This window comes from Sphaeramia orbicularis, chromosome 21 (genome assembly GCF_902148855.1).
Source record: "Sphaeramia orbicularis chromosome 21, fSphaOr1.1, whole genome shotgun sequence".
NCBI lineage: Eukaryota > Metazoa > Chordata > Actinopteri > Kurtiformes > Apogonidae > Sphaeramia > Sphaeramia orbicularis.
The window spans coordinates 16,203,863-16,218,096 of NC_043977.1; the positions used below are offsets into that span (position 1 = coordinate 16,203,863).

Here is a 14,234-nt window from a genome sequence, read left to right on the forward strand (position 1 = left end):
GTATACACATGTACTCTGTCCTTACTGTAACTGTTGCTGCTACTGTCTTCTAATGTGTGTGGAAATGACCAAAAATAGTCACTTGCCCGATAAAGGGTTAAATGGAACATAGTTGAAATATTGCAGTCCTATCAGTAAACAGTAATATAGGGATAATTTTGTGTCCAACACCAAATAAATAACAGCAGAAATTTAACAGCAGCCTGACTGTGACTTATCATGGTGTTTCCACAGAGCAGTCATCCATATTAAAGGAGGTAAAAAAAAAAAAAAAACATCTTTACTCAAGGCTTAGACAAATCATCACCAACAATTTCCAAAACCTCTCTGTTGATGCGTATCTTTTTGTTGATAGATTCATAACGTATACAAACTCAGAAACCGGAAAGGCACACAGCTTTTTCTACCTCATCCTTCAGGATGGACATGGCCATTAAAAACAGCCAAATAAACCCTTTTCTCTGTTTCGGGGAAACTGGGGAGACTCTAAATGGATCCTAATTGGGCCATTTCTTATGCAAACACCGTAGGCTTTCCAGCATCACCAGCTTAGGTTCCTTTAGTTACAGGCGTGTGGATTTGTTGGTTGTTTATGCTGAACCTGTTCTTACTATCTATTCCTATTACTGTGCAATGTTTGGCCTATTTTCTGATATGAGAAAGGTCATATTTTCTTGTATTTGTCGGATAATATGAATGAGGATGGATGGATAGATGGATAGATGGATAGATAGATAGATAGATAGATAGATAGATAGATAGATAGATAGATAGATAGATAGATAGATAGATAGATAGATAGATACTTTATTCATCCCATAGGGAAATTTACAGGTTCCAGCAGTATCCACAAACTTTAAAAAAAACAAACTAGTAAAAACACAGTTGAATGAATGAATACTTGTATTTCAGTTACACATACATATAAAAATTAACATAAAAATGTACATAATTGGTAACTGAAAAAGGAAGAAGCTGAAGCCATCCTACTCCCATCCTTACTCCAACTCCACACCTGAAGTTGCAGCAAATAGAACATTAACACAAATTAGTCTACATTAGAGTCACTTAGAGATCATTGTACTTTCATAGCCCTTGAGACTTTGACAACTTAAAGCTTTTTTAAAACTCGACAGCTAGCTTCACTTCATACTTAAATTGGTTCCATAGTTTGACACCAATAACAGAAACACAATAGTCGCTTTTCCATTGGACATCTGCGCAAAACTTTACTGATATTTACTAAATGTTGAAAAAACAGAGGCGCGTAATGTCGGTTTTTCCATTAAATCACAAATGCGAAGATTTGTTTATTTATTATCGCGAGATGACACAAGAAGATGATGGTGACGAACATAAATATGGTGTTGATTTACAGATATATTCATTATTATTATATATTACCCCTCTATCTCGTACGAAATTAAAACATGATTGGTGTGTCCACACATACCGCGACATGTTTCTTCTTCGCTTGTTGTAACGTACATCAACATCCAGTTTTTTAATTCACCTGACTCTAGTTGCAGTTTTGCGTGATATACCATTTGCGCTACGCCCGAAAAACCACCTCTTGCCAGCGCAAAAACTTTTAATCAAAAAATGAGACTTTTGGCGAAATTGTCGTTTTTTCCATTAGGTAAATTTTTATGCTCAAGTTATATTTGCGCAATTTTAGGGTCAATGGAAAAGCGACTAGTGATATTATTAACGTTTGTTCTTACTTTACATGTTTCAAACACAAACATCCGTCTTAAATTATGATCTCCTTCTCTTAACTCATTTTTTTTCTGAATACAAACAGGAAGACTTTTGCTTTTAGCACGAAACATAATTTTCATTGTTTTTAAATAAACAATATCAAAAAATTTTAATATACCAGATCCTAGAAAAAATGGATTACTTAATTGAAGATAAACAGCTTTATTTTGGAGTTTAATTATGGGGTCTATGTTAGGGCCTATAATATCTAGGTATAAGATTTACACAGGTGATAAACGATTTCACTGATATTCTGCAGTATGAATTAGAGGTGTAAGAAAAAATCGGTTCTGCAATTAATCGCGATATTTCATTTCACAATACTGTATCGATATCAAGAAGTACTGTATCAATATTTTTAGGTATTTATTCAGATGCAGATTTTGTGGAGGTTCATTTTTGTTTTTCTTTTTTGTTTATATTTTGTTTATTATTATTTAACACTCTTTTATTAAATCATGTTAGTTCCTTTCTTGACAAAAATAATGTTATGATGTTAGTTATGAACTAATAGAATATGAACATTTGAACAGGATCTTTTCTTTTTCTTTTTTTGATCAATTTTTTTTATTTATCTTCATTGCGCATCTCCAAAAGTACAATACAAAAAAATAAAGAAATTATTTGAACAGGATCTTAAACTGTAATGTCTGTCAAACATAATTTAAGTTTTAACACAGAAAACAGATAATTTTGTGACATAGCATTAGATCCTGTTGTGATCAAATAAAAATGTGTTTAGTATTTGCGCATATTTCTGCTTTAATTCAAATTTTTAAGGAAATAATCACTTTAAAAAAAAAAAGAAACAAACAAAAAAATCTCCTTTTTGACAGTATCGTGACATATCGTACCATGATCCTAGCATTGTGATTTGTATCGTATCGCTTGATTCTTGCCGATAATACACACCTCTAGTATGAATGTGTGGAGCCCTACTGACTTGAAGATTCCCAAACATGCTCAAGGGCTTCGGTAATTTTCAGTTTTCCGAATATTTTCTGCGTGTACGCATTTGTCGGCGCCTGTTGATGTTTATGTACCGTTGACTTTCCTGTGCAGATGAACTGTAATCCAGTTAAAGTCCCAATGAGATCAATGTGATGAAGTGTTTGTTTGTTCAGGTAGATGACATTACCATTCACCCCCCCCACCTCGCTGGAGCCCCCTTTTGGTTTTGTCTATGTGTGATAAATACAGCATTAGAGCACAGAGATAAACCCTGGACAGGAGCAGCAGAGCAGGCCCATGAATAATGAAGAGATACAACCTGGCATTGCCATGGAAACAGCATCCCCCCCGGATCAGCCAGACAGGAAAAGGGGTAGCGTGGTGTTATTAAAAGCAGCGTAGACACTTTGTCATGTGAACCCCAACGTACGGAACTGAACTCATTTCAACACCAGGATCAGCTGTTTGGGTTTGGGTCACAGTTTCAGTGAGTGAGTGAATGGAAGCACAGGTTTAAGGCTGAAGCAGGAGACCGCCCCTCCCCCTTCATCTGTAGTTTTTATTTCATGTTGTTCAATTCAGTTCTTCAGTTCATTATTCAATTCTCTGTTTTTATCCACCCCCCTCCTTGTTTCTCCTCATTTTTCCTTGTCTTCCCTTGTTTCCCCTCCTTTCTCCCTTCTCTCCTTGTTTCTCCTCATCTTTCCTCTCCTCGGTTTTCCTTGTTTCTTCTCTCCTCTCCTTGTTTCCCCTCCTTTCTCCTCTTCTCCTCTCATCCCCTCATTTCTCCTCATTTCTCCTTTCTTCGGATTATTTCTCCTAATTTCTCCTGTCCTTGTTTCCTCTCCTTCCTCCTCTCCTCTTCTCTCCCTTTTTCTCCTCCCTTCGTTCTCCTCATCTTTCCTCTCCTTGGTTTACCTTGTTTCACCTCTCCTTGTTTCCCCTCCTTTCTCTTCTCATCTCCTCCTCTCATTTCTCCTCTCCTCTCCTTGTTTCTCCTCTCCTCTTTTCTCATCTCCTTGTTTCTCCTCTCCTCTCCTTGTTTCTCCTCTCTTCTTTTCTCCTCTCCTTGTTTCTCCTCTCCTCTTTTCCCGTCATCTCTCCTCTCCTCTTTTCTCCTCTCCTTGTTTCTCCTCTCCTCGTTTCTCCTCTCCTCTCCTTGTTTCTCCTCTCCTCGTTTCTCATCTCCTCCCCTGTCCTTGTTTCTCCTCTCCTCTTTTCTCCTCGTCTCTCCTCTCCTTGTTTCTCCTCTCCTCCTTTTCCTCCTCCTCCTCTCCTCTCCTTGTTTCTCCTCTCCTCTTTTCTTTTCTTCTCGTCTCTCCTCTCCTCTCCTTGTTTCTCCTCTCTTCTTTTCTCCTCTCCTCTTTTCTCCTCTCCTTGTTTCTCCTCTCCTCTCCTTGTTTCTCCTCTCTTCTTTTCTCCTCTCCTCGTCGTCTCCTTGTTTCTCCTCTCCTCTTTTCTCCTCGTCTCTCCTCTCCTCCTTTTCCTCCTCCTCCTCTCCTCTCCTTGTTTCTCCTCTCCTCTTTTCTTTTCTTCTCGTCTCTCCTCTCCTCTCCTTGTTTCTCCTCTCCCCGTTTCTCCTCTCCTCGTTTCTCATCTCCTCCCCTCTCCTTGTTTCTCCTCTCCTCTTTTCTCCTCATTTCTCCTCTCCTCCTCCTTCTCCTCCTCCTCTCCTCTGCTCGGTTCTCCTCTCCTTGGTTCTCATCTCCTCCCCTCTCCTTGTTTCTCCTCTCCTCTTTTCTCCTCATTTCTCCTCTCCTCCTCCTTCTCCTCCTCCTCTCCTCTGCTCGGTTCTCCTCTCCTCCCCTCCCCTCCCCTCTCCTCTCCTCCTCCTGCTCCTCCTCTTCCTCCTGCTCCTCCTCTTTCTCCTCCTCCTCTTCCTTCTCCTCCTCCTCCTGCTCCTCCTGCTCCTCCTCCTCCTCTTCCTCCTCCTCCTCCTCCTCCTCCTCCTCAGGGTTGCACTGGTACCATTGTGTCAGTTGGAGGCCAGATCCCCAATAACTTGGCCGCCCCGCTGCACATGAACGGGGTCAGGATTCTTGGGACCAGCCCGTTGCAGATTGACCGGGCTGAGGAGCGCTCCATCTTCTCCAGTATCTTAGATGACCTCGGCGTGGCTCAGGCCCCATGGAGAGCCCTCAGCTCACTGGTGAGAAGACACAAATTAATTATTCATAGAGTGGTAACTCCTGAAAAGTAACTATAGAATACATCCTCTACTTATTCTGTTTTTCATTCTATAGCAGTTTGCATCCAGCATTGAGGTATATTACCATTTATTTATTCATTTATTTGTTTGTTTTGAGCAGAAGAGAAAAAATAAACATGTTTATGTGTACAAGGAACTAATATCTGAGATGATCGAGACAGAATAGGAACTGTCATGTACACTAGTAATAACAAAATAAATTCAATATGTACTGCTCAAAAAGGAGTGGGAAGAAGAAAACATATTAAATCCACCCCCGTCTCACATTTATACAGCATAACACATAACTTTTGCATCTCTAATGATGTAGTAACATCTGTTTAGAGTCCAAATAATGTGAATAACGGACAGAAAACAGATTAGGAAAACTGCTGTTTGAGTGTGGGCTGGTGTTAATATCAGTTAACTAAAAGGTCCAGAAGAGGACGTACTAAAGCAGTGGTTCCAAACCTTTTTTGACTCGTGACCCCATTTTAACATCACAAATTTCTGGCGACCTGAGACATTCAAAACAGAGACATTTTTTTGCTAAAATTCATTTGTTTTTGATTATGTAATAGTTTGTTATACTATGTTGTAAATAAATGTTAATTTTAGATGATATTTAGGCTGTATAATGTATATAATGCACCTTTTTGGTGTTTGCTTCTCAGTTTCTCTTGGAGATGTCTTAGTTAAATAATAATAAATGTAATATAAATGAAAAAGAAAAGCCAAAAAAAACCCAAAAATGAACCTCCACAATATCTGCATTTGTATAAATACCTAAAAATATCGACAATTTTAGATGACATTTAGGCTATATAATGTATATAATGTACCTTTTTGGTGTCTGCTTCTCAGTTTCTCTTGGAGATGTCTTAGTTAAATAATAAATAAAATATAAACAAAAAAGAAAAAACAAAAAAAACAAAAATGAACCTCCACAATATCTGCATTTGAACAAATACCTTAAAATATCATCAATTTTAGACGACATTTAGGCTATATTAATGTATATAATGCACCTTTTTGGCGTGTGGTTCTCAGTTTCTCTTGCAGATGTCTTAGCATGGTCAGGCAGGTGAAGAAATCTTTCCATTCTCTGTTCGGTCCAGTTTTTTAACTGCGACTGTGTCCGAGCAGGTTGAAGCATAGTAACAGATGTGGTCACATGATCAAAATATGAAAAATATAAACAAAAAAGAAAAAACAAAAAAAAAACACAAAAATGAACCTACACAATATCTGCATTTGAATAAATACCTAAATATATTGACAATTTAGACGACTTTTAGGCTATATAATCCTACTATTATGGATGTTCTGTGTCCGACGCGTGTCCCGATGTTGCAGCACGGGAGGGCGTACGGGTGCAATGCCACTGTTGCACCAAGGGAGGGAGCAATCGTACAATGACACCACGGGTACAATGCCGCTAGTGTATATAATGCACCTTTTTGATGTCTCCTTCTCAGTTTCTCTTGGAGATGTCTTCGTGAAATAATAATAAATACAATATAAACAAAAAAGAAAAACAAACAAACAAACAAAAAAACACATAAATGAACCTCCACAATATCTGCATTTGAAGAAACACCAAAAAATATCTACAATTTTAGAAGACATTTAGGTTATATAATGTATATATGCACCTTTTGGTGTTTGCTTCTCAGTTTCTCTTGGAGATGTCTTAGTGAAATAATAATAAATATAATATAAACAAAAAAGAAAAACAAAAAAACACAAAAATGAACCTCCACAATATCTGTATTTGAATAAATATCGAAAAATATCGTCAATTTTAGACGACATTTATATATGCACCTTTTTGGTGTCTGCTTCTCAGTTTCTCTTGGAGATGTCTTAGTTAAATAATAATAAATAAAATATAAACAAAAAAGAAAAAAACAAAAAAAACCCAAAAATGAACCTCTACAATATCTGCATTTGAACAAATACCTAAAAATATCATCAATTTTAGACGACATTTAGGTTATATTATCCTACTATAATGGACGTTTCTGTGTCCGATGCGTGTCCCGATGTTGCAGCACGGGAGGGCGTACGGGTGAAATGCCACTGTTGCACCACGGGAGGGAGCTATCGTACAATGACACCACGGGTACAATGCCACTAGTATAATATAGTATAGTATAATGCACCTTTTTGATGTCTCCTTCTCAGTTTCTCTTGGAGATGTCTTAGTGAAATAATAATAAATACAATATAAACAAAAAAGAAAAACAAAAAAACACAAAAATGAACCTCCACAATATCTGCATTTGAATAAATATCTAAAAATATAGTCAATTTTAGACGACATTTATATATGCACCTTTTTGGTGTCTGCTTCTCAGTTTCTCTTGGAGATGTCTTAGTTAAATAATAATAAATAAAATATAAACAAAAAAGAAAAAACAAAATGAACCTCCACAATATCTGCATTTGAATAAACACCTAAAAATATCTACAATTTTAGAAGACATTTAGGTTATATAATGTATATATGCACCTTTTTGGTGTCTGCTTCTCAGTTTCTCTTGGAGATGTCTTAGTTAAATAATAATAAATAAAATATAAACAAAAAAGAAAAAAACAAAAAAGAAAAAAAATGAACCTCTACAATATCTGCATTTGAACAAATACCTAAAAATATCATCAATTTTAGACGACATTTAGGTTATATTATCCTACTATAATGGACGTTTCTGTGTCCAATGCGTGTCCCGATGTTGCAGCACGGGAGGGCGTACGGGTGCAATGCCACTGTTGCACCACGGGAGGGCGCTATTGTACAATGACACCACGGGTACAATGCTGCTCGTTTATATAATGCACCTTTTTGATGTCTCTTTCTCAGTTTCTCTTGGAGATGTCTTAGTTAAATAATAATAAATAAAATATAAACAAAAAAGAAAAAAACAAAAAACAAAACAAAAATGAACCTCTACAATATCTGCATTTGAACAAATACCTAAAAATATAGTCAATTTTAGATGACATTTATACTATAATGGACGTTTCGGTGTCCGATGCGTGTCCCAATGTTGCAGCACGGGAGGGCGTACGGGTGCAATGCCACTGTTGCACCACGGGAGCACGCTATCGTACAATGACACCACGGGTACAATGCCGCTAGTGTATATAATGCACCTTTTTGATGTCTCCTCAGTTTCTCTTGGAGATGTCTTAGTGAAATAATAATAAATACAATATAAACAAAAAAGAAAAACAAAAAAAACACAAAAATGAACCTCCACAATATCTGCATTTGAATAAATACCTAAAAATATCGTCAATTTTAGACGACATTTATATATGCACCTTTTTGGTGTCTGCTTCTCAGTTTCTCTTGGAGATGTCTTAGTTAAATAATAATAAATAAAAAATAAACAAAAAAGAAAAAACAAAATGAATCTCCACAATATCTGCATTTGAATAAGTACCTAAAAATATCGACACAGTACTTCTTAATATCAGTACAGTATTGTGAAATGAAATATCATGCTACATTGCAGAACCGATATTTTCTTACAGCCCTATTTACATCCTTACATCCTTCTTGGTTGGGTTGTGAGCAAGCATTTCACTTTATTTTTACAGACACTACACCCAACTACTTCAGGTTTGGTCCAGCATTTTTTGTCCTTTTGTTGTTTTGTCCTCTTAACCTGCTTGAGGCCACACCAGAATAAAAGACCTCAGTGAATCACATGAGGCACTAAAATATGTTTGCAGCCATCGCCAAAATACGTCTTTTCCATCACCGCTATTGGAATATAGTGAAGCTACCGCGGTGCGATTAGCTGTACACGCAGATAAACTTCTGTCTCTCCAGAGTCACCATCATACATATTCTGTTTCCCCCGCTGATCCCGAAGAAACTGTTTGTTTTTATTGGGCTGGAATAACTCCAGCACGGCCGTGGGGAGACGGTACCTTCGATTCTCGGAAGCTATTTTGTGTTTGTTAATGGTCCTCCACCTGGCGAGTAAACAGTGTGTAATGATAGAAGAAAAAGACTAGACCCGAATTGAGAGATGCAGACGTGAAAAGGAGCGGTGATGGTAATGATAGTGAGGAGTAGGAGGAGGACAGACAGTCTTTTCCTCACCGCTAGATAGACTTTCTTTCCATGACTCCTACTCTCTTCTCTCGTACCTCACATGAACTGCAATAGAAAAAAAAAAAAAAAAAAAAAGAAAAGAAAAAGGCAGATGAATTGAAGCCCCCAGTTTCTGTCTGTCGGAGCACTTTTTACTTTTGAATACTTCATTTCTCGGCAGTTTTATGGCGTAAACCCTTTTCAGGTGCGAAGCCTTTAAAATGTGCATGTGGGTGAATTAAGAGCAGCGGAATGGGCCTTGAGAGACGATTGTTACTACAGGTGCGACTGCTTTGTGAGGATGAAGGCAAACAACCCTTTTGATTTGTTATTGATTCTTCTTCTTTTCAGTCTCTAGTGGCTCCGATCTTTTTGAACATCATATACCTTCCTTCATCTATATACACAGATTCTTAGCAGCACACGGTGTCCTTGTAAAAAAATTAAAAAAAAACAAACAAAAAAAAATAGGATATCCAATACAGTGTTGTCCTTTTTGAGACTAGAAATCCTAATATATGTTGAACCGGAGTGTGTTTTTATATTGTGCTGCTTAAGCACTCTTTTTGTCTTTGTTCCCTGAAAAGTGATTTGTACCTCTACAACTCTTCAGTCGCTTGAGCAATCAGACGTGTTGGCAAAGTTTCAGATCTATCCGACTTCCAACCAGCAGTAATAGAAGCTGTATAAATCAGTTAGACGTCGGTGTCATAATGTGCTGTCCTCAGTTCAGTGGCATAACTCACATTGGATGTACAAACTGGCCATAATTTTTGCTCTGGCGTTTTTATTTATTTATTTTTATTTCACAAAAAACAATCAAACCCTTGTTTTTTTTATTTTATGTTTTTATTTGTTTATTTGCACAAAATAAAAACAGCAATGGAAAAAAAACAACAACAACAACATTCAAACAAGTAACAAAATTGTGCAGGAGAGGTTAGAAGCCAAAAAAAGAAGGCTTATATGAATACCTCCCCCGCAATGAACAATACACAAAAAAAGAATTAAAAAATACAATATAACTGAAATAATAAACTGAAGTAAAAACAATAAAAATGTAATCCACATTACAAATCGTCAAATACAAATCAAGTGATATACAGCCTTACATTTTTTCATGAATCTTTTTCTTTTTCAGATGCTTTTTAAACAATAATAAAGTAGATGTTGATTGAAGTTCAGGTCTTGGATTATTCCACAGATTCGGTCCACAATATTTCAGAGAATACTGACAGACTGAAGTTCGGCGGTACGGAAGATAAAATTTGCTTGAAAATCGTGTCAGAAAGTTGTGAATAACAGAAGACAACATAAAGAAATTTTGAAAAACTTTAGGAAGAATATAAGTTAAGTGAACATATTTGTACATGAAGAAAAGTTTGTTTTTTGTTTCATATTTTTATTGATGTGTATACAAGAAAATGAAAGGTATATGCCAATACCATGGCACACTGATGTCAACATTAACCCGGTTTGTATACACCATTACTTTCAGATTTGTATATTTTTTTAGGAACAAATAACAATGAAACCTGACAAACAATACAACAAAAAGAATACTAAGACATAGTCTGAATAAAATAATTAAACTGGTGACATAAACATAAGAAAATAAATAAATAAGGAATAAAGGAGAAAAAAAAAGAAAAAAAGGGAGGGGGGAAAAAACAAACAAAAAACCCCCCATAAACGGTTGCCATTTATTGTAGAATTTGTTCAAGTTTCCTCGTTTTGAATATCAAATTTTCTCTGCTTTTAAAAAGGACATTACCTCATTAATCCATTGTGTGCTGGAGTTTTTCTTATTTTTAACTCTGCAAAACTGATGTAGTCCAATCATATCATACACTTGAACGTCCTCCATTATTACCACATCTATTACTTTTACTACTTATTAATTTTTACATCTGATTTATAACTTATTTTTTCATGTAATTAATGCAATTCTATCTTTTAAGCATGTGTAAACCACACAACCCAAACACTTAATACATACTTTTAATGAGATCCCCTGTCTTTGCTTAAATGAAACCTAAAGCTCATGCCATCTGTTGTGCTTTCCTCTCCGTTCACAGGACGATGCCTTCTCTTTTGCCAACCAAGTGGGCTACCCCTGTCTGCTCCGCCCCTCGTATGTTCTGAGGTAAGATAAAACCCAAAGCGGACATGATTTAGAGGACATTATTAGCTTCTACAGCTGAGATGGTGGTATGTGTGGACAATGGCAGGATATTCTTCTATCCAGAGGGAGCTTGTAATAAAGTAGGATTTAGTAAAAACAGTCAGTCAGTCCACAGTAGGGTGGTCCAAAAAAATTATTATTATTATTTTTTTTTTAAAGATTCTCTGGATTAGAACACTGTATTTGGTTCCATATCTGGCCAAATTACTGTGGTCCAAATTTTATGCAAATTAATTAATATTTAGAGGTTGCACAAGACACGTGAAGATTGCTAACATAACTAGCCAAATGAATAAGGCATATTAGAATAATTTGTAATTTTATTCTCAAAATCAAACTGCAACTCGCATAAAAATGTTACTTAGAAAGTCCAACAAAGTCTGTTGCTTTATTGAAATTACAAAAAAATGTTCCTGTGTTCTTTGACAACTTGGAGCCAGTACTGTTTGTGATCTTCATTTTTAGTTTTGGCTACAGTTGAAGTCTTGAATAAGCTCCACCCCTCTTTCAGCAACATCGTTGACAACTTTTCTGAAATGCACAATTTTATCATCCTTCTGAAAGTCTTCATCATTAGCCCAGTCTTCTGGAGGAATTCTGAAGAATGTTTGTGGCAGATCCAAAGTTTCAAAGAAACGCATGGTGCTGGTGGGGACAAAATCACTGATCTGCTTCCCTTCATAATCTGCTTGATTAGGGCATCACAACACTTTAGTGGAACCTCTGAACCTTCATTTTTCATCATGTTGTCAACCATCAGCTGCTTCTGCTCGTGTCACACTGGAGTTGAAGAATGCCAGGCCAACCAATTCTTCACTCAAGTACCAAAGATGTGGGCGGTCTTACTTCATACATATATTGCTAGATGAAGCACTCAAACCTTGGTTTTGATAGGACTGCTGCTTCTCTTAGCAGGTCAGCTCGGCTATGCTGAAAATGCAGAATTAGTCAATTTCCAGGAAACTTTCAGCAACTTGTGCAACCTCTAAAACATCTCCTTTTTCTTCCAAATTTTTTCCTAAATCATCTTTTAATGCCAAAACCTAATGCTGGGTTCTAATTGAGGTTATCTGAAACTTTATCTCTTACCATGATTGTTGGACCACCCTAGACCACAGGTAACCTCTGCTCCTTTGGCCAAACCCAACCAGTTAAATTATTGTAGATAATTCATTTATCAAGACAGGAGTTAAGACAGTTTGTTTACCTGCTTTACTAGTTTCAGCTGCTTCCTGTAGCCTTTGTCAGAAGCGTCACAATGTCTTATAGGCTGTTCAGGAGGGTTGGCCAAAAAACACTTGAATGCGTTTCGGCTTTAAGCCTTTAAGTGTTTTTTTAAGGTCTACACATGAAGATGCCGTGAAAATAACAGTATTTTAATGCTTACAGAGTGTGTCTTGCAGTTTTCTTCCTGTTTATCTACTTCATGAATCCCTTTTCCAAAGAGCAGCTCAAACACACTTTTTTTGAGTCCTAGAAGCATTCCTTCCCATGATGTTTTTTTTAGAACTGTAAAACAGCTGTACAATTAAAAGAAGTGTCATACAGAAGAATAAAAATAGCAAAATGATAGACTAAAATACAAGAATAGATTAAAAAGACATAAAAACAGCTGTACAATTATAAAAAAAAAAAAAACAACAACAGTGAAATAAAAATACCAAGTAAAACAATAGAATAAACATAATAATACATTTAAAATGGAATGTTTAAAAGTGCCAGGACAGGAGGTGCTCTCTGAAGAGCTGGGTCTTCAAGAGCTTCTTGATATAATAGATATAATATAGAATAGATATAATAACAATCTGAGCTTTTATGAACATCCACATGATTAATAAATCAAAAATAAAGGAAAATACCTGATGTTCACTGATTGAACACAAAATACAGAGGATAATGTCATAATATGTATGTATATGTAAATGTATTTGTATATATATATGACGATATATGTGGATGTGTATATGTATACGTGTATGTATGTATGTATGTATACAGTATATCGATGGCCAAAATACAAAACCTCCTGTCTGAAAAAATCACTTTTTTCAGGAAACAAAAAAAGCGTGGGTCCTGGAGGATTCTGTTGGGTTTCTGTAAATTGGCTTAGAGTCTGGTTTTGACCAACTCTATATGTAAAGTGTCATGAGATAACTTTTGTCATGATTTGGCGCTATATAAATAAAATTGTCATTGATTGATTGTTTAGTTTTATAATAGTATGGTCTTTGTTGTTGTTGTCAGGTGACCTTCATGTCATAAGAAAGGGCGAGATTATCTTGCAGATAGACTGAAAATGTGGAGTCATCCTTGTTCTCACCATTTCATGTGAAAACTCAAAATCTAAAAATTTGCAGATAGGAGGTTTTGTTTTTTGGCCCTCGATATGTATGTATGTATGTATGTATGTATGTATGTATGTATGTATGTATGTATGTATGTATGTATGTATGTATGTATGTATGTATGTATGTATGTATGTATGTATGTATGTGTGTGTGTATATATGTGTGTATTTCGGTTAATTTTCTAAATTTGTTCAAGAACTGTTCTAGGTTATTAGAGTTGGCCGTCCGGAGGTGTTTTGAGGCGTTTGAAAAATGTGTGTGTGTATATGTATGTATACATATGTGTGTATGTATGTATGCATGTATGTATGTATGTGTATATATGTGTGTGTGTGTATGTATGTGTATATATGTGTGTATGTGTGTGTGTATGTGTATATATGTATGTATGTGTGTGTGTATATATGTATGTGTATATGTATGTAATATATGTGTGTGTATGTGTATATATGTATGTATGTATGTGTGTGTGTATATATACAGGGTGGGGAAGAAAAATTTACAATGAACATTTAGTTGTTTTTTCTCAGCAGGCACTACGTCAATTGTTTTGAAACCAAACATATATTGATGTCATAATCATACCTAACACTATTATCCATACCTTTTCAGAAACTTTTGCCCATATGAGTAATCAGAAAAGCAAACGTCAAAGAGTGTGTGTTTGCTGAATGCACTCGTCACACCAAAGGA

General features: G+C 36.0%; 1 protein-coding gene across 1 annotated transcript in view; it reads left to right on the forward strand.

The window, feature by feature from the left end:
* Nucleotides 1–14,234, forward strand: part of cps1 (carbamoyl-phosphate synthase 1, mitochondrial) — a 118,752-nt gene that overhangs the window by 70,666 nt on the left and 33,852 nt on the right. The window contains 2 exon segments of the mRNA XM_030125521.1: nucleotides 4,667–4,861; nucleotides 11,087–11,154. Coding sequence (XP_029981381.1) covers nucleotides 4,667–4,861; nucleotides 11,087–11,154 — 263 coding nt within the window.